The 20,830-nt window shown below is 38.6% G+C and overlaps 1 protein-coding gene across 2 annotated transcripts in view; it reads right to left on the reverse strand.

The window, feature by feature from the left end:
* Positions 1–1,078: 1,078 nt before the first annotated feature.
* The window catches only part of UGCG (UDP-glucose ceramide glucosyltransferase), a 28,677-nt gene continuing 8,925 nt past the window's right edge, over positions 1,079–20,830 (reverse strand). Inside the window, exons 1-9 of one of the 2 annotated variants that reach the window (XM_083818206.1) lie at positions 19,532–19,560; positions 12,773–12,914; positions 9,500–9,602; positions 8,484–8,585; positions 7,986–8,098; positions 6,006–6,184; positions 5,508–5,594; positions 4,865–5,054; positions 1,079–3,496 (exon numbers count right to left, since the gene is read on the reverse strand). In XM_083818206.1, coding sequence (XP_083674332.1) covers positions 3,326–3,496; positions 4,865–5,054; positions 5,508–5,594; positions 6,006–6,184; positions 7,986–8,098; positions 8,484–8,585; positions 9,500–9,602; positions 12,773–12,914; positions 19,532–19,545 — 1,101 coding nt within the window. In that variant the 5' untranslated portion in view covers positions 19,546–19,560 and the 3' untranslated portion in view covers positions 1,079–3,325. Of the gene's footprint in view, positions 3,497–4,864; positions 5,055–5,507; positions 5,595–6,005; positions 6,185–7,985; positions 8,099–8,483; positions 8,586–9,499; positions 9,603–12,772; positions 12,915–19,531; positions 19,561–20,830 lie in introns of those variants that run through there. The other variant, XM_083818205.1, reaches the window with a different exon arrangement.

A 20,830-nucleotide genomic window follows, 5' to 3' on the forward strand; every position in this document is an offset into this window, starting at 1 on the left:
TTTTTAGACATGCTTAAAAGTCACTCTTAAATACTCTATAAGAGCATTCAAGTCACTTTGTACCACTAAAGAAGTTTGTCTATATGACACTGTTGTTGTTGATTTTTTAAGCTCTTGAGAGACAAGATTAACCTGACAACGCCTGAAGCTCAGACCTACCCTAAAATTAGGTAAGAAAATAATTGTGAGAGGAGTAAGAGGCCTTTAAAATGAATGACATAGCTTTCAGAAGTGATATGAAAGCAGATGGATAGAAGTAAGCACCAACTGTTTAAGCTCACAAAACAGGAAATGAAGGTAGTCAGCACTATCAGGAGACAGAAGAGTGGCAATGAAAGGAATTCAAGTGGGAAATATTTCATTTGAAAGCACAGAATAAAAGCCAAAACATTGCTTAATAGGGAGGAAATTAATAAAAGGACTCGGAAGGGGGATTTAAGTATTGTGCTGTGCAGCTGCACTGAGCACAAAATGCATTCAGGAATATTTATGTTTCTATAACCAGTTATCAGATGATTCCAGTGGTGTTTGTTTCCACCATCCCTCCCAGACTCCAGCAGCTCTATTGTGCACAGTCTCTTATTAAGATTTGCATGAAAACTGGTATTAGAGAATGTATTAAGGAAGAGAAGAGACCAGTCAGATGACAGCACATGCACAGAGTGCTTTCTCAGCAGTAGTACCTCAAAGCAAAGTATGAATGCTACTCCTCAATTTCTCCAAGTTTTAAAGCAAAGACATCTATCTATAAAGTCTTAATCTAGCCTGATTAGTTACAATAGATAGTTTTCTATCTGTTCAGTTATGAAGTTTTCATACACTGAAGTTATTCTAAAAAAAAGGTAAGGATAGCTCAAAGGATTTAAGCACATGAGAGGTAATTTCAGCAAAATGTAAAATCCAAAACAGATGGTATAGGTGTAAAAAAAAAAAAAAAACACTAAGAACAGCAGACCCATTTATTGTAGTAAAGATGAATTAGAAATTAAACCCATTAAAACTGCCATAAACACTTTCTGTCAAAGCTGCCTTGTTACAATGCCATTGAACAAAATGCAAAAAGGATGTATTCCAAACATTGTATTCAAAATTTATTTTTAAATAAAAGAAAAAACAAGACAATGATTTTAAATAAACATGGTACATTCTACATATCTGTATATCAACACAACTTTACATTAGCCATTTTTAACTTTAAAAAGTTCTGTTGCAGCATCTTCTACAGTATCTGACAGTGTTGGATTCCATTCCATAATCAACCAGACAATACCCAAATTAAACTATTTCCTTAAGCTTCAGTTTTCTTGACCAAAAATGGCTCTACTAATACAAAAGCACCCGTTAAACAATTATCCCCACTTACATTTTTAAAATGAAGCCTGTTCAGCCTTTTTTGGTTTTCTGTTCCATTGCCTGCATAGAAATCAGCATAATGCTAAGTTGCAAGCTATGCTTCACTTCAACAGCGCAATGAATCGCATCAAACTTCATAAAACAAAGATACAAACATTGTCAGCAAAATTCAACTATGTAGAAACTCTTAAAAACAATGTTTTCGTGGGTCACAACTAGACTAGCTTTCAGTGTGCAACTTTCCTCAGGAAGAGTTTCTTCCTGATTCACATGAAAAGAATGAAGCATGCATCAAAAGCCTTTGTTCATATAGAAATGCCCATTAAAAGAAGTTCCATTGTATCATAAGGCAAAAGAAATATTAAGGTGGATAAAGCATTTTGGCCCAGAGTATGTTTAACACATACATATACGTTACGCTAGTGTATAGCATATGACAATTAAGGGATTGGCTCAGTAAGGTGAAAGTATCCATTTTTATAAATACACATCATTATTGCTAATATGCTACACATTATAATCCAACTTTTAAAGCTGCTTTGTTGGCTTTAGCCTTGTAATTAACAGCTCACATTCATGGTGGCAATATTCTATCCCATCTGAAGTAAAGTAGCATAAATACAATTATGAAAACAAAAGGCTTATGCAACATCCCTCTCTAGCTTTGCTGTGTTTTTTGTTTTACTTTTAATTTAAAAAGTTCAAAGAAAACAAGTCCAGTTCACCACAAATTAGGAAGTCTCACAATGAGGTTGGAAACCAAGCTACAGGGAAGGGGTCAGAAAACACGGCATGCATTATAATCTAGACTTTTTAGTCATACCACTGGAATACAAAAGTCCAATTTAAAGGCTAGACTAACAGTAGTAGGCAAAAAGCCAAGAGCAGACTTAGTTTGATATTTAAATTAAGATTACAATTTTAATCAGTAACAGCAAACTCACTCAGCCCTTTAATATATTCACAATATCTACTGCAATTGAATACTTAATTATGATACTAGTGTAGGTATGTATGTTCACTTTAAAAAGTTATTAAATACCTGCATCATGAAATTACATTCTTAAGACATTGTGTGTGTAAGAAAATAGCTCATGTGAAATGTTTCTGAAATGTATTTCTGTTCCTTTCCACTCCCTAGTGACCACCCCGCCCCCCCCAAAAGCATTCACTCACACAAAACACCCCTTATAAAAGGATGGAAGTAGTGAAGGGGACCAGCTAGGCTAGTTACAGCACAGTGCTTAACAAGGTTCAAGACCGAACCAGATCAGAGTTGGCCAAAAGATGCTCACAATACATGACTGTCTAATAATTCCTTTCAACGCATTCTATCAAACTCAGTCCACTTTTGGTTCATTGCAATGACAAGTATTTCATATATACATATAAACACAAGACTCCAGCTTTACTTTAGCTTGTTTTTGCAAAGCATTTTTACCTTTCCATTCATTTTGTTCTGCAGCAACTACAAGAGGTAGGCATAAAGCATTTAAGAGCTTCTTTCCCGAGGTCCTATTACTGGTTCAATTTAGTGGGATATGACAGAAATCAGACATACTTTTTCTGTGATTTTACCGTGTGCAGCCTTGTGCAATCCAGCTGGACAATAGCTATGTGACCCCTGGCTTTCCTAGGCCAGCACACCACGGAGTAAGAAGCTGTTCATATCCAGGAGGATATATGTATATTTTTTAATTAGTTTACTGCAGAGCATTCACATAGCAAATAGATGTCAGGACCAATTCTCACCATTTCTATTTGTACATAGGAGCAAGGTACCATTTGGCCAAAACTACAGATGTATTTTCACAGATGCAAGTGCCATGCAAAAATAAATTAAAGAACAGATACCAAAACATACAAGTAATAAAACTACTGAAGGTAGATTTTCTTAAAAGTACTTATATAAACAATTTATAATACTTTTGATCCCCTTTCTCTTTTGACATTCACAGTTACAAAGCTGTGGCTATACATCAAGGATTTCTTCTGCAGTGCCTCCACAACGTAATCTGTAGCGTCCTGTCCTCCAGCTAATAGTGGGGTCCCACAAAGCAGATAGGAAGATATAAATTGTCATGGATTCTCTGATGAACCAAGCTACTGCATAATCAAGTTTTGAAAAGCACAAAGCACCACCCTAGGAACATAAGAACAAATACTTAAACATACTATTCAAAAGGAATTTTGAAGTAATTAAAACACTTGTGTTACAGATAACTCTATACTACAGCTTACTGGACAGATTTATATTATCAATAGCATACTTTTTAGAATCCAAGAAAGTTTTCCTGTTCAAAATATTACCCATGTTAAACATGCAAAGCTTGACAGAATGACCCACAAGGTTCAAAGAATGACTTCTATGTAGAGCAAAAGGCAAGGAAAAGCATAAATACTTTTTTTTCCCTTGTGAAGCTCTGTAAAATTGTGTTCAAGCAGGCACTAGGTTTTTGCCACAGACCCCAGAACAGCAGCATCTAGATGAGAGAAGTATACTGCAATTTCCCAGGAGAGTGAAATTCAAAAAAAACCCAAGCTTTTGGCCTCAGAAAAAAAATGGGATTAAAAAGAGTTTAGAGCCTCTGCCTTTTCTGTTCCTTTGAGAATTTCCAGCCACATGCAGAGCTGGAAACCGAGGAGACTTCAGAAGAGGAAGAATAGGCACAAAGCTCTTTTCCTACTCCATGTACGTGTCACGCATGGTGAGATGAGGATTCAGAAAGGGGACTGTGAAACCTGGCTGTTGGTGTTCTACAAAATCAACAGCAGAACCAACTTATCTTTCTAGTAATTGCTAAGGCTAAAAAAGAATATTTTTCATAACGAGAGCTATTTGATAAATGTGTATACACAAGTAATTGTGGATCAGATTTAGATGGAATATGGTCACAGAAAAAATAGTTTAAAGAACTACAGCATTAGGACAGCAAATGCTGTACTGATTTGTGACATCCTTCTATATTCAACGTTTTGCTGAGGTGTCACTTCTTCCAGTGATGGAAGAATTTTATTTTTAGAAGACTACATCTGTACAGTAAGTCCATTATTCAGTATCAAAATAGAGTAAAACTAAGTAATTATATACTTGAAATATACATATAAGCTTCAAGTCATACAAGACAAAAGAACAACTAAGAAAGGAAGAAAACTAACATCCCACAAAACTGCTGTTCTTGGACTCTTAAAAAAAAGCTTAAAAATTCTGGACATGCTGAGGCAGAGCAGACTGGAAACAAATGCAAAAGAGATAAACGCAAGAGAGAAGCCAACTTTCAGAGCCTATGTAGAGGTAGGTGCACTCAGAAAACAAGATTACAAACAAGCACACTCACACCCTCCTTTCATGCTACTATAACTAAAGTTGGAAGATGGGTAGGGGTAGTGGTATTTGACCTGGTATTTCCTTGACAATGTCAAATATTTTGTCACTATAATCACATTTATCTTTTTGCTGAAGTAGTTGGCACTAAAAACTTTCATAACCTTTGAAAAAAGTGCTACATACCTGAACACCTCTTAGTTGAATGTAGTCAAATATAAACCATGCCAAGCAATGACACATGAAAAATACCATTATATCCCATCTGAAGACATGATGAGCTGCCCAACCAATAACTAGACTGGCAACAAAGCACTCTGAGATTGGCTCACAGATTATTGTAGCAGGCAACATATTAATTCGCAGTTTGGCCCACCTAGGAAAAATAAATAAATCAGTTCCAACTATACACAATTCCTTATGTCTCTTTTACAGGCTCATCAGCTGATGAGCCAACAGGGTCTTTCTCAATGCTAGTTTAATCACATTTAAAGTACACCTCCAAATTAAGCATGGCAAAAAATCTCCCCTTCAAAGATACTGTGCATAGCATTTAAAAGGTATTAAAGTGTTGTGTGGTTGTTTTTTTTTTTTAAGGTTTTCAGTTTCATTTAAAAAAAAGTGTTCATATCTTAGTCCTACTTCTGTGGAAAGCCAGCACATCTCTTTCAACACCAACAAGAAGAGTACTTCAAGCCATGCATTGGAACTTCATCATTCTGGATATTACATCAAATTAGTTTGATAGAAGTTTTGCTCTCATCATTTAAGTTTTCCACATTAGAAGCAAGTAAGAGGTGAGAGGGAGAAGTAAAAATTAAAATTTTACCTGATCATTCTGGACTGAAACTGAGAAATAGAATATGAACCAGAGTTTTGCATTGCAACTTGCGTGGCCATTGCAAATTTCCAGCCCCTGAAAAATAAATGTGTATTAAAAAAAGAGCAAATAAGAAATGCAAAGAGCAATTCTAGAACAAACATCTAAGAATTTTATTAGACTTGGAAAGTTTCTTTGGTATATATGCCACATTATTATATATAAAGCAAAAAAATGGAGCAGATTTTATCAAGTCTCTTGCTTGGAAGGTAGCAAATACCACTTGAATAATATTTACTCCAAGTTCTCTGAAACTTTTTCCTAAAGAAATAGACTGCAATGTGACTTAGTTATTTCTCCAAGAATACACTGACAGGACAAAGCACTTGTAAAACATGTTTGCTGTATACATGTGAAACTGACTCGACTGCCTATATATACAATATGTAATGTAAAAAAAGAATTAAAACTGTACTTAAAGTAATAAGCAATGTCCAGTCATCTTACCGGTCAGCTATAGCTTTGGCCATAAAATAATCTTCCGCAATATATTGTGCAAAAGCTATCAGTCCTCCAGCTTGATCCAAGACATCCTTCCTCATCAAGCATGACATTCCTGTCACACACTTAAAGCCAGTTAAATTGGCTGAAATATATGACCTCGGATGTGAAGTTCCAAAATAAACCTGCAAAAACAAGATAAATAAGACTTTTAAAGATCTACCTGTATTTATGCAAGTACTACCCACAACTTTCTCCCATAAGTGCTTGGAAGAAAAAAAGAAATCTAGACATGGCCAATTACGATGATCTATTTGGAAAGGTCTTTACCACCCATATAAGAAATCTAACCTATCACCAAAACTAATAAATCTAACAGTGATATGTGCTGTTTTTATAAATTTAAGCTATTCATTAAATCAATGTATTGAACTACCATATTAAATTTGGTATTTAATTTCTAATTAATAGAGGTTGTTCTCAGGAAGTACATACTAAAATCATACTACCAATCATTAAAATTAATAGACTACTTGGTTATAGAAAAAAGATATGCTGCCTCCTCGTAAACATCAAGTAAATTTCTGCATACATTTTCAAAGAAGCTTACTATATGGTTGTATAGAACCAGTGGAATTTTGTTTATTTAATGTAAATGCAAGAAGAAATAGGGAAGATAAAAATTCAGATTGTAAGCAAGTTGTATCTTTGTAAGATCCAATATAGAACCAGCAATTTTCTACAAAAAGACAGTTAGTAGTGAGCATTAGCACCTCTCACTACTTTTTCCCATTGATGGTCTTACTAATACACTAACTCATTCAAGAAGAGCCATGCTGATCTTATAGCACACTGGATATGGGAAAAAAAAGCTCTTCCAGGAATACAGTAGCAAGAGATGAAACACTGTACTAAGGAGATTAACAGCAATACTAAGTACTTCATGCTATTGCTTCTTGCTCCCTTAAGAAAATCAAATCAGACTTTCTGCTGCAGAAAAAAAGTCACATAAGCTGCTCTCTCTCCACTGAATTTCCCTGCACTTTTGTCTCTCATATTTTTGCCTTTGACTAACGTTAGACTCAGGGCCAAAATGCCTCATTTGTGCCAGCTTAGAATAAAAGATAATTGATTAAATCACTTGCCTTGAGACAAAAGGAATAAACAAGAAAACTCAACCTCTTCATTCTACAAAAGAGAACTTACTGAGAATGGAGAGAGGGAAGAATAGGACAGATAACATAAGTGATATGAAGATGTTGGACAGGAATCAACTGTTCACTTTCTCTTCCAAAAGAAGCATTAGGAGACATGAAATACACTACAGGAGAACGAAGTTCAGAGTGAACAAGGTGGTGGTGGTTTTAACTGTGGAACTTCCTGCTACATGCAGCTGTAGATGTTGAAAATCTAAATGGATTTAATCGAATGGAAATGGAAAAGTTCCTGTAAGAAAACCATTCTTACTAATATATTGAGTATTAGTAAACAAACAAGACTACTTCCTGTTCAGGATCCCTCTCAGCTTTCTGGTATTTTCAGCTGAGCGACTACTATCTGAAAATAGGATATATACCTTGCTTAGGTTCTGTACTCAAAGGCTCTGCTTATAAGCTAAGCTGTAAATAAGACACTGTATGAAAAGGACTTTTCTGACATACAGCCATTTTTGTACTCCTATTCAAAAGGAAAAATAGAATGAATAGCCTTTTCTGAGTAAGCAGTGAAGAAGTTTCCAGTTTTAATTAACTTTAAAATAAAATCCTGCATTCCTTCTTGGAATTGCAAACTTAAATACTGAATCAATGTTTAGCACTGTGGTTGAATTTTCAAACATTTAAACGTTATCCTAGATAGTCTGAAGTGTAACTGCAGCTAAAAATAAATGAAACATCCCTTCGCTTAAAAGCTGCAAAAGGCACTACACAACTTTTAGTCAGCCAGCGGTGTATTAGGGAAAAAAAAATAACAAATTATTACACTGACCTGTTCCAGGGTAGCAGCAAATCCCTGTCTGTCTGCAACATAGGGAAGCCCGTGGACCAGGCCTACTTTCTCAGTCATCTGATTGGCCATATCCGTCAGTGTGTCTGGTGTGACTAAGTGACAAATGAGAAAACAATTCACTGAACAGTTCTGTCATTAGCAGGAGGATACTCTATAAAAAATACAGTGATTAATTTTATTATGAAGAGCAGGTACACTTCAGTGCGCAGTACTTTGGGGCAACAGTGTCAATAAAATAGTAATTATGATTAACATTATTATGATCAACAACAAACAGAATGAAAGCAGTTTGAACTTTTTTTTTAATGGTATTTATACCTTTTAGAGATGAAGCATCTTTGTTCTGTGAAAATATTTTTCCAAAATTCCAATATTTTTAATTTCTATTTCTATTCTCATTTAATACAATTCCCCACAACTGCTCGCTTACAGGAGTAAGGGCAATACAACTGCCAGCACATTACAACACCCACCTACCTCTGATTCCACTATCACAGATCCATATCAGATCATATTTGGCAACTTCATAGCCAGGCATTAAGTTGTTAATTTTGGGGTTGATGCCAACCTTCTTGCCACCTAAAAAAACGTAGACATCATACACAAAATGCATGCTTTTTAGAATCTAGGTTCAGTAATCCACATACTTAGATGCGTTAACTGAAACAGAATAAAGTAACCTTTCAATTCTTTAAGTCCAACTTAATAGAAAGGATTTCAATTTTAAGCATTCCTTCACTTCCATATTTTAGCTCACTACAATTATGCAGAGGGTTAAAAAGGAAAAGGATTCAAATGCTTCCTCAAAATGGCAGGCTAATAAGGTTAATGACATTGAAAAGACAGTAGAACTAAAAAGCTTGTTACTACATTCTGTAAGGTCAATGTTGTGTGCTACTACTGATCATGATCATTATGCTCTAGGGTAATTTTAGAAAAAAAACAGAACAGGAGCAAAAAAAGTGAGACAACATTTTGCTCCTAACAGATATGATTCAGTTTATTTCATGTCAGAGAAACATTATAGTTCTGTAGTAAAACTTGTATTTAGTTCCAATACACCTTATTCCTTTCCTCTGATATAATCAGAAAGTGAAGAAATAGCCTCACAGTCTCTACGTTGATGAAAAAGGATTATTGTAGCACCTCAAGCTCAAATACACCCACAACATTAAGTAACTTCCTGCATATTTAGTTCAGCACAGAGATAGGATTTGAACCGATGAATTCCAGATTTAGTAGAAAAAAGCTGGGGGGCGAGGAGGGGCTTGCACAAATGCTTCTTCCTACAGTTTGGTTTTGTTTGTTTTTAAAACAAGGTCTCAAATGGTGAATACAAAATTAATTCTATACTCCACTCAAACAGATGACTAAGCTACAGAACCAACACTGGCAGAACAAGACAACTGTTTATTGCAGAATACTATATAAGGAGTTGAAGGCCTAAAAAGATTTTTCAAGCGAGAGTCCCACCCCAGATCTGCAATGCTTACCTATGAACAGCCTAGCATCAACATTTGGGTATTTGCCAAGGAGCTTTTTGCAAACATCAATAGCTGGATCGTCATGATCTTGTACGCAGAGTAGTACTTCATACTAGTAAAAAAGAGAAAAACGGAAGTGTACACAAATGGTTTTTTTACACACACACACAATATCAGTTAAGCTGAGGGAATAAAGCTTAATGGCACACCAAACTGAAAAAATACAGAGCACTGCTATAGAATTGAAAAAAACTAACCGGGTTGTTTTACATTTAAATAAGACTTTTTTTAAATGTGCAACCACATGCTTGTGAAAAGAACCCAAGCCCGTGTCCCTGTAAGCTGTTGTCATTAAGAACATTCATTTTCCTGTTATTGGAAAAGTTTTTACTGGACACAAAACAAGACATTCTGGTACACACAAAGGGTAATATTTTTTGTTTCACTGCTATTTTTGCTCACGTATGAATCTTAAACCTGAGTTTACACTTTATGAAATTACAGCACACAAAATATTTAAAGAAATGATGATACAAGCCATGAAAGCATCAGCTTCCACAGCAGACCAAGCAATCTGTATCTTGCCTTTCTGTCAACATACATTAATTCCCAAAATGCAGTACGTCAGAAATGTGTTGGAATATGATCTTTACCAATAGAGCCTGTAATACTCTGAATGCTTGCATGTCAAAACAAGGAAGACACTTAAAAATGGAATTCACACAGGCTGGGTTCTTTTTATACCCTTAAGAGAACCCCGGATGATATTAACACAAGCTTTATTGTACACCAAACTGCATCTTCCTCTTCTTTACTTTGTAGATGCATAATGTAGATGTAGATGCACAGAAGATAATCCTTTGAGACCAGTAAATGTGTACCTAAGCACATAATAAAGCTCAGGGACATGCATCTTGCCATATATGTATTTTCCTCATCAACAGAAAAACAGTTAGAAAAACTATTAAGTGTTAAAGGAAAAATGTAGCTGTTTCAGCAGTCAATCTACATGCTTATTACATGAACTACAGACACTAGGGTGAAAAAATTGCATTTTAAGAATCACTCAACCTAATGTTTTGAGACAACTTTACAAGCTTTAAAGGAGATATTTGTTTCTGCATTTGCAAGAGATTCCCTAAATGCTCCTTACTTGACATAACCTTCCCCTCTCCCTGGTCAAATGGCTGAAGTATTACAAGAAGTTAATAGTGCTCCATACAAAGAATGACATTCAGAAAATTTAGATCTCTGATCAAGATACCTAGGGGCCATTTTTACAGACCAAAAATTAAAAATTCAGCTTAAGAACAATATTGTTGTTGAATCGTATTTACAATTTCTGTGCCAAATGAGAAGTTCCAACTACTGATCAAGATGGTTATTTCATTCTCCCTCACACTGTTTTAACACCTACTTGAAGTTTATTTTATGTAATCAAAAATTAACCTGAATCTCAAGAGCTGTCTGAGTTCAGTGACAACCATCTCTGATGTTTCCATTCAGTAAGAAGTAATGTTTTTACAGTATTGGATGAAATAAATGGAATAAATACATTCTTTCAAGAAAAAAAAAAAAGAGATAGAGACAAAAATACAGCAATCAAAAGTTCATTCAGAATGTTGTGGAAACTTAAAGTCATTAAACAGTAAGTGGTAGTTAGTAAGACTTGGTCTAGCACTACAGACTACCAGACAAGCACGTTTATGTCTCAGAGTGCAAGCTTAAAGCCTGTTAGCCGAAAGAGTCAGTAGTATTTGTTTCCTATTATTTTTACCAGCATAAAAAGTTGAATTTAAAAGGTGAAAGACCTGTCTCATTAAGCAGGCAGGTCCTTCCATTATTATAAAATGGTCCTGACATCTTGTACATCATGAAAATTACCAACTGAAGAAATTAGCGCTTTATTGCTGATTCAATTAAATAAGCAAAAGAACAATTATTTTTGCTGGTAACTTGTAAAATTAATCTTCCATCCACAGTTGCAATGACATTTCTATATTCACAGTCTGAAAGAAATTCAACGAGAAAGAACAAAAAGCTTTGACATGCCAACATTTGTACAGAGAAAAATTCTTTTTCACAGTAAATAGTCTTTGTGTGCAGTAACAGATTAAAAAGATACAAGGTATATGACTAAAGCAGAAGAAATACGAAGATGCTTATCTACACAAACATTAGAATCAGGTTCATTTGGATATAACAGGAATGGGGAAATTTCTGCCAAAATTTCAACATGCATAGTAGGTAAAAACAATTGTATTTGTAGTCAAGTATTCGGATGCTCATTAAAGTCACAGAACATCTTAAGGTCTTGTTGCAACCTTTCTGCATTGTTTGCAACATTAGCATATACGAGCATATATGAGAATGCCTCAAGTGTGCTTTAATTTATTTTGGCTACACTTAACCTTTATTGCGCTTTTCAGTGAGTCAAAGGATTCAAACCTGCATGCCTCAAGCTTTTCAAAGGCCATGGATGTCATTACAAAAGAACAATCCAATTTTTAGTACATTCCAAGTCTTTTGTTGTTTTTTTCTGCTTTCGTTTTTGTTTTGTTTTTTGTTTGTTTGTTTGTTGTTGTGTGTTTTTTTTTAAACCCTACCAGACAGAGCTTTGAACTCACTCCTAAGTAGGATACACAACAAAAACTCACTGTACACCTTACCCACGTCTTTGGCCTTCTACACATGAAGGAACAGTATCAGAAATGGTTTTGAGAAAAACTGAGAAAAAAAGTCTTTATATCTCCTGAGTTCAAAATCTTGATATGTAGTAGGAATAGCGTGTTTTCCACACATAGTAGCATAAACCAAGTAGCGAAGGATGCAGCAAGCATTTCTCCTTTATGCTGTACGGTCCTTAAAGCAAGGACAGACTCTGACACTTATCACTTATATTACTTATCACTAATATTACAAAGTCAAACAGTGTTCAAGAGCAAATGGAAGCTTTTATTAATTATTTATTTTCCAGCAGTGGCTAAGTGGCTTGGAGACTGTGCACCTCAACAGTTGTTTATATAGGACAATCTCAACATTGAGCAATTCTTTGTTATTAATGTCTAGAGTATGTTTTATTCCCAAGTCTTAGTCATGTTTCTTCATAAGCAGCTTTTTTAAGAGCAATAAATATTGTCTGGAACACATAAAACATGTAATTATGCATTAGCTGTGGAAGGAAGAACAACTCACTATACAATCAAGTTGAATAGTTTTAGCACAAACAATTGATATCAGTTTAGAAGGCAGAAGAGGAAAGACTGTAAATATTATACGTACTTTGGGATAATCCAGTTCAAAGAAGGTTTCTAAATTGTTGATCAGATTAGGATCCACACCTTTTAACGGCTTGAGAAGTGAAACACCAGGAAGCTTGCTATACGGCTGTTTATCTGTAGCTTTCTTATTTAGGTGAAGACGTCTGTAAGAGAAATAACATACCACCATAAAAAAATGTAAATATGCTAGAGAACTCTATTCAAAATACAGTAAACACCAAGAAATTTGGAAGTTAAAACTGCTACAAAGCTTGGTTTGGTCAGCATTTTTAGACCTGATGACAGTTGACATGTCAGAGGCAATGTCCAAAGAACTTTAGTGCTGAATAGGTTAAATTCAACCTTGTTCAACTTTTTATATATTTCAGATAAACTTCCAAGCAGTACGCATTTTGAACAGTGAAAGTATCACTTTTTGCAATCTAGACAGGAGATGAGATTTTCCTGCCTTCCTATATAGTATGAAGAATTATTGGTATTACAATGGGATAACCAGAAAAACAACTTACTGTAAACAATAGAAGAAAAAAAAAGTCATGTTATTTTTCCTATACTAAATCATGCAAAACTTAAATCAAGCTGAAAGCACGGGGGAAAACTGATCAGCAGAATCAACAGTTAAACATGTCCGAGAAAAGTATGGCTATCAACTGTAGTATAAATATCCTAAAAATTAGATACCAGACTTGGTCAGAAGCATGGATAAACTGAGAAAAAAATCTAGACTATCACTAATATTTCAGCAATAAATATACAAAGTAAAATTTAAAACCATGCCACAACTCACTATCATGAATGTTTAATTCTACACTCTTGTGTGAATTAATGCAAAATTAAATTCTAAGATCTCAGCGGGCCAGAACACAATAAAATTTTAATGAAGTAAATATGTAATCTAAGTAACAGCAGAAAAAAAGTATTTGCTGAAACTTAACATTTGCAAATTACTACAATATCAATCTTTTCAAAATGAGTTCTAATCTACTGTACGCTGCAGTTTTCTCTAAAAACATGCTTAGTACTCAGACTGAAATAATATTTTATATTAAAAATTTTTACACTTCACAATTCACAAGATGCTGCCTAAAAAAGAGAATAGGGTGGTTGTCCACTGAGTGCAACTCATCCCGGTTAAATGGCAAAACAAGAGGTCATGTTCCTAAGCAGCTTGCTCCTGAAGAATGTGCCTGATCAAGGGAAGTTACTGATCTACTAAGAAGCTCCACTAAGAGATTCCAGTAGTTCTTTATAGTTTTTCCTGAAACAGGACAGCAACATCCTCACGTGTTATTTCATCTGCTTCCACAGCACGCTCCTTTAAACTAGTTTTGCAGCTGGACACCAGAGGCTCAGCGCAGAGAGAACCGCATGGCCCAGAAGACAGAAAGACAAAGATGATGTCCTCACGCTGTCACCAAGTCTGAGCCTGGGCACTGCAGAGGTGAACCAAAATAGTCTTGCAGAACAATTAACAGAGAAGGGACAGTCAGACCGAAATAAGGAAGGTAATAGTTTTACCAGTTCAGAAAGCTACCACAATGGTTTCCTTGCCAATTTTCACATAAACATAATGCCCTTGTTTGCTGTTAAGTCTGGTATGAAGGGAGAGCAAATAATGCAACTTTGAAAAGGAAGAATAAGAGGTACATAAGGCAAAAAAACAAAAAAAATCCATTTTAAATGGACTGTATCAATGCACACATAAGCTTTGCATACCAAGGCAAAATCCTTAAGAAATGAAGGGAAGAGAAGAGTGAATGGAGAGAGGTAAGGAGAAGACAAAAAACGAAGAAAGATTTGTGGCAGGACTGTGACGGAGAATAAGCAGCAAGTGACAGAACTGCAGAACCTCGCCAGGCGTCACAGCACAAGCCATGCTGACATGCAGGACCACACGGGTGATTGAATTACATAAAGAAGAGCCTACACGTGCTGCGAGTCAGGGAAGCCCTAGAAAACCTGCAAAGGAGGCATGTGGCGTTACCAGGATCCATCCAGCTACACAACACCACAGACAGGGAATTTTAACAGAGCACAGTTCAGTAGGGTCGCACCGCCTGTAGCTCGCCATCCTACAAGCAAGCCGTCAGATCACCCGCTACTTGTCACGCCACACTGAAGCAGCAGCAGCATTTTACACCGATACGGACTGTTTGTGGGTTGACATAACCTGAACAAGAATGGAAGCGCTGCAGCTGAAAACCTATCATCACCGGAGAAACTGATCAACCATTACGGGAAATAAATTAAAATACTCAGGGCTAGCATTTAACAGGGCAGACAAAATACTAGGACAAATTAGAACAACATTTTCAATGCAGATCTATTCTAAATGAAGCCATGTGCTACAGACCATACACAGTAAGGTTAAGATGAATTAGTAAGTGAAGTAATACTTTTGAGCACAAACTTGTACTTACGGTGGTTTAGTGCTCTCAGACAGGTCTTATGATCACAGTGGTCTGTTACCACAGAGCATGTATAGCAGTAAAAACAATAAAGGAAGGCAGTCCCTTCCAAGTTTGTATCACGTATATTATTCTGCATTGAAATTAACCCAGAGCAGCCACAAAGACACTACTCAGATGTACTTGCTTAATAGATTTTTTCTCTACCCCTGCTTAATGCAGTAAGCTGCAGAAAAGCACTGCTACACCAAGGAATCAGTAACAGCTTTGAACTCCAAAACAGGTGCTGGTAAAGCAATATTTAAGGCACTTTCAGGTCCTGAGTGTGAATGACCAGCAGCCAGGTTACCTGGGCACCTTTCACACTGTCACGTTAAATGCATCAGCCTGTGATCCTTAGGTAACACAGCTGTGAAATGTATTCTACACTCTGAAGCCGGGAGCGGGTTGGCAAAGAGAAAAGCAGCAGGGTGGACCACTTGGTGGGTAAGGATTGGACTGACGGTCACACTCAAAGGGTTGTGGTCAAGAGCCCAGCGTGGAGATCAGTGACCAGTGGAGTTCCTCAGGGGCCAGTACTGGGACCGATGTTGCATAATGTCTTCGTTGGTGACAGAGGCAGTGAAATTGAGTGCACCCTCAGCAAGCCCGATGATGACAGAGCCGTGTGGCGCAGCCGACACGCAGGAGGGAAGGGCTGCCATCCAGAGGGACCTGGGCAGGCCTGAGGTGGGCCTGTGCGAACCTCGTGAGGTTCAGCAGGGCCAAGTGCAAGGTGCTGCACCTGGGCTGGGGCAATCCCAAGCACAAACGCAGGCTGGGAGGAGAATGGATTGAGAGCAGCCCTGAGGAGAAGGGCCTGTGGTTGTCAGTGGATGAGAAGCTCACATTGCTGGCTCATGTTGTGCTTGCAGCCCAGAAAGCCAACCGTGTCCTGGGCCGCATCAAAAGCAGCGTGGCCAGCAGGATGAGGGAGGTGATTGTCCCCCTTTACGCAGCTCTCATGAGACCCCACCTGGAGCCTGCGTTCAGCTGTGGGGCCCCAGTACAAGAAAGACACAAGAGTATTAAAATGAGTCCAGAGGAGGGCCACGAGGATGATCAGAGGGCTGGAGCACCTCTCCTGCGGAGACAAGCTGAGGGAGTCAGGGGTGTTCTGCCTGGAGAAGAGGTGTTCCAGGCCAGGCTGGATGGGGCTTTGGGCAGTCCGGTGTGGTGGGAGGTGTCCCTGCCCATGGCAGGGGGGTGGAATTAGATGGGCTTTGAGGTCCCTTCCAACCCAAATCAGCCTGCGGTTCTGTGATTCTATCCTATATTATCCAAGGAACATCTGCAAAACTTGGAGAAACTTAGCTCCTTCACATGACAATTAACCCACAGAAGCAACAGTAATCCAGATTTTTTTTCTCTCAGAGGTGAAAGTGCTTTGAAAGGCAAAATCCAGGCTACTGAGTTATCACTGCGCAGCCCACTACATGATGAATCCTTGCTAACCTGTATCAAGCCAAACCAAACCTTTTCTCCCACCCGCTTAAGGCAAGGAGAATACTCTAGCAAATGCAAAAGGCTTGCTAGCATGGACTGCTGGGTCTCTATGGCTATTAAAAGCAGTTAAAAAAAAAAAAACAAAAAACTCTTTATTCATTTATTTCAGCCTTCCCTCCGCAGCTACTTTATTTTAACAATTCATGCATTTGGTGCAAAAACATCATTCTTCGCCACAGACTGGCAGCAGATCCTGCAATGCTACAAGCCAGCACTAACAAGGCCTGGGAAGGGCTGGAGACATCCCTTGGAGGCTGTGGTTGCACAGGCAGTTGAGATAGCCTAACAGATCATTACTTTTGGAAGAGGCTGCTTTCCCTGCTTGTAATTCTGAATTCACACAAATAAACACACCCTCTGGTCAGTTTCCATCTTAGTCAGCTGAATCATTTCACACAGGGATTTGTGGAGAGCAGGATCTGCTATGGAATACCAGATCCAGGATGAGAGCATGAGAAATAAAAGGGAGATGGTTCCTCTTCTTTTGGAAGCAGAAAGGTAAAAAACAGGAGTTTGCCATATTTAAGAACATGGGCATACATACTACACTTGGAGGTCTAAAACTGTTCTTTTTTAGGGTCCTCCCTCGACTGCAGAAGGATTTGAAAACTGCAAAACAGATCCGTAAGCAGAAAACATCACCTGTGGCCACTCCCAACAAGCAAACAGAATTCTTCTTTAAGCAAGAACTGAACACCTGGATCTTTTTCCAACCTTATTCCCCTAGACTGCAGTTTCATAAAATAGCTGAACCAGTTTAGGTGCAGGCTACTGCTTAGAAGGCACTCCCTCTCTCCTCATTTTCCCTCTTTTTCTGGGACGTGCTGAGCTTCTCATGGTGGTTCTGACACTTGTCTGATCCCACAGTGACCCAGCTGAGGTACTTAAACCACCACGAAACTGTTATTCCATTCATAATGTCAGCATTCTGTCAATGTAATTTAGCAAGCATACACTGTGAAAGGATGGGCAAGATGATCGTGCAGCTTCACTAACAGCAAAGAGAAGGTTCCCCTGGTGTTCCTTCTCTCCCTTGCTTCTGTCAACGCCAGCCAAACAAGACATTGCGCCAGTACTGATGCCTGTGCAACCCTGCTGTGAGCTGCTTCGACTCACTTCAACAGAAAATTAAACCTGAAGTGGGAGGGGAAAAAAAAAAAAACACTGTTTTCTGCCAAATTAATGTTGGACTGCCTTAGGGAATGGCACAATAAGCTCCAGAGCGTGTTTGGAAAGGCGGCTGTGAACACGCTGCCAGGATTGCAGGAGAAGAGGAGGAATATGGTCTCCTTTCTCCCCTGGCTTCAGCAGGCTTCCACAGGGGCTGAGGTGCCCATGGAGGGCTATGTAGTGCCTCAGGGCCAGAGCAGGACCCATGCCACCAGGAGCACAACCTCTTCTCTGGAAGCATGTGCAGGGATGAGGGTCAGTCCCCTGAAAACTCCTCCACAGCTGGCTGTCACAGAAGTTGTCCTTCACAGCATCCCTTCCCTTGCAGCTTGCTCCCTGTCCTTACTTGCCCACCAGAAAGGGCTAACCAGTATCAGCTGCCAGGAGAAAATGTCTCTGCCACTCACAAGCCACACACAGGGCACGCCACTCTTCTTCCTCGCGTGGCTGAAAGGAAGAGACTTGGCCTCAGAGAAGTGAGGTGGTGGCAGCTCGCACACCCCTGCCTGGTGGGGACCAGCCCCTCACCGAGGGGACACGGAGTCATCTCCCGGCCTCACATCCCAGGCAGAGGGCACAGGGCCACACGGCCAGCCAGCCCACACGCGCACTGGTCCCAGCTACACAAGTGCCCAGCAAGAGGAAGGTGCAGAAACGCGCTGCCGGGAAGAGGGGGAACAAGACTTCCAAGAGGAAACCCCAACGTCATGTTTGGTGTGACTGTTACTGTAATAAAATGCACGTCACCCAGCCGTGACAGAGTGCTCGGAGATGGGAGAAGTCCCTTAGGAAAAAGTACACTGAAATCGTGATGGGGAGGTGCAGTGAAGAGAAACGGTGTAAAAAACTTGAAACAAGCTCCAAAGCAGTGAGAGTGAAAACGCTTTCCACACACACTCACGAAAAACGTAGAAGAACGGAATGAGGTATAACCTGGGCTGTGATAATTACACTTTTTCAGGAGGTAAATGCTTTCAGAACACAAACATTAATTTGCTCTTCCTGTTCTGGGAATCAGGAGCTCAATTAGCAGGCAGCGAAGACAAGTATAACCATACAATGCAAAACAATAAAAATCTTATCTAGCGCAATTTAACATTTTTAACTTCAAGCCCTCAAACACAGCTGAAACTGCCTGAGAAGCACTTTCTGAACAGCTTTAACATGTTATCACAAAAGTCACATTTAGCACAGGCAATCCATAAGGTGGTGCAGTCTTTTCAAAGGTGGGGTCTTGGATTTTTATTTATTTTTTAACTTCATGTTTGAAAAAAGCTGAAGCAGAAAAAAAAAAGAAAAAACAACTTATCTTTTGGAAATAAGTAAGAGCAAACACTCTAGATCTCAACTGAAAACCTCTAGCAAACACCCCCTTTTTTAATCTAGAATTTCCTTCCCTACTCCCCTCTCTTATCCCCACGCCCACAAGATAAAAGGGAAACAATCAGGCTCCCATACAATAGGTTGCAGTTAAACATAAAGGGAACCCTTTTACCATCCAAATCCTAGGTCGTGCACAATTTGCCGAGCTGAACCGACAACATGTGCTTAACAAAAGCTCCGCGCATTGTCTACACCGCAGCCATTACTGGATCATAGCAAGCACTAAAATGAACACAGCTCTCCTAGAAGCCTACCTGCAGGCTGCCATCAAAATAGCAACTCATGCCCTGTTTCTGCTTTCCCACACCCTCAGCCGACCGGTGGTTATAAAGCAGTCAGGGCCACAGGATAAATTGGATCAGCCGGCTGATCAAACTGAGAACTATCCCACAGAAAGAGCTCGTTGCTGATCTGAGTCACCCTGTAGCCACATGCTCGCTAAAGGCAGATTAGAATGGCAGAAATGTTTAGAAAGGTGTAGGGGTAGGAGTGGATTTAGATTACCCCTTTGGGCGGCAAATTAAGAGCCAGCGAGGCACAGAAATAGAAGCGCTTTTTGATGCAGACTCCTTGCAACAAGCGATAGGCAGCTTCAGAGAACTGCATCCCGTGTTTTATTTATGAGGGCACCTCCAGTGGATGGCAACAGCTCTGGGCCAGGTGAACCACTCACAGCAGTAAGGGCTTAGCACAGAACCGAGTCCCCAAAGCACAGTATGAAAATTTTAAACAAAGCTTTACAAGATTTGCACTGTGAGATAATTCAGTTCGCTTTTCTGACTTATTTTGCAATTCTGTAGGGAGAAAATAGCTCATCACTATTAATTTCATAAGGGACAAGTTTAAATGACAACATCGTTTTCTAAACATTAAATAATGTGCTTCCTACAGACACGTTGCTCCTTACTGCTCCTGTTGTGCCACTCAGCATCATTTTCCATTTTCTTCTCCCCAAAAGCTTCCAAAACAGTTAAATGCAAGTAACAGAATTGTAGTAATGACTGACCAGAGAAGGCACGAACAAATCAAAGACATATTGCGTCAATACTTTTTTCCTTATTTTAGTGGTTGACAGTCCCTTTTTTTTAATTAACTCATTTGCAAATGTTTCCAAAGTACAAAATAGAAGCAGAAACCTCACCCAAACACCAATGTACTCAAGTCTGAACACACGGTCCCAGTCCCTCCTTGTATCAACTAAGATAATAAAAAAGCTACACACCTTGTCTGGCCTACAGGGCTGTCAGTGCTCTCTCTGCAAGTGTCTTAAGGGACCTTTAAGACTTTCCAATAAAGAAAGCAATTATGAAAACCTTCCAAAGAAAACATTAGAGTAATTTCTATACTCAACACAATATTAAAGGCTTCAGAAAAGTAATCCCCCCACTCCCTCAGCAGATGGGAACCAGAAAAACTATCTTGGTAAGTTTCATCTGTCTTCTGCACAAAAAAAGCCACAAAAATATACACACAACACTTTGGTCACAGACCCTCAAAAAAAAAAAAAATTCTTTCCTTCACTGCTACATGATCTACGTAAAACAATCTGCCTG

Source organism: Anser anser (genome assembly GCF_964211835.1).
Source record: "Anser anser genome assembly, chromosome: Z".
Taxonomy (NCBI): domain Eukaryota; kingdom Metazoa; phylum Chordata; class Aves; order Anseriformes; family Anatidae; genus Anser; species Anser anser.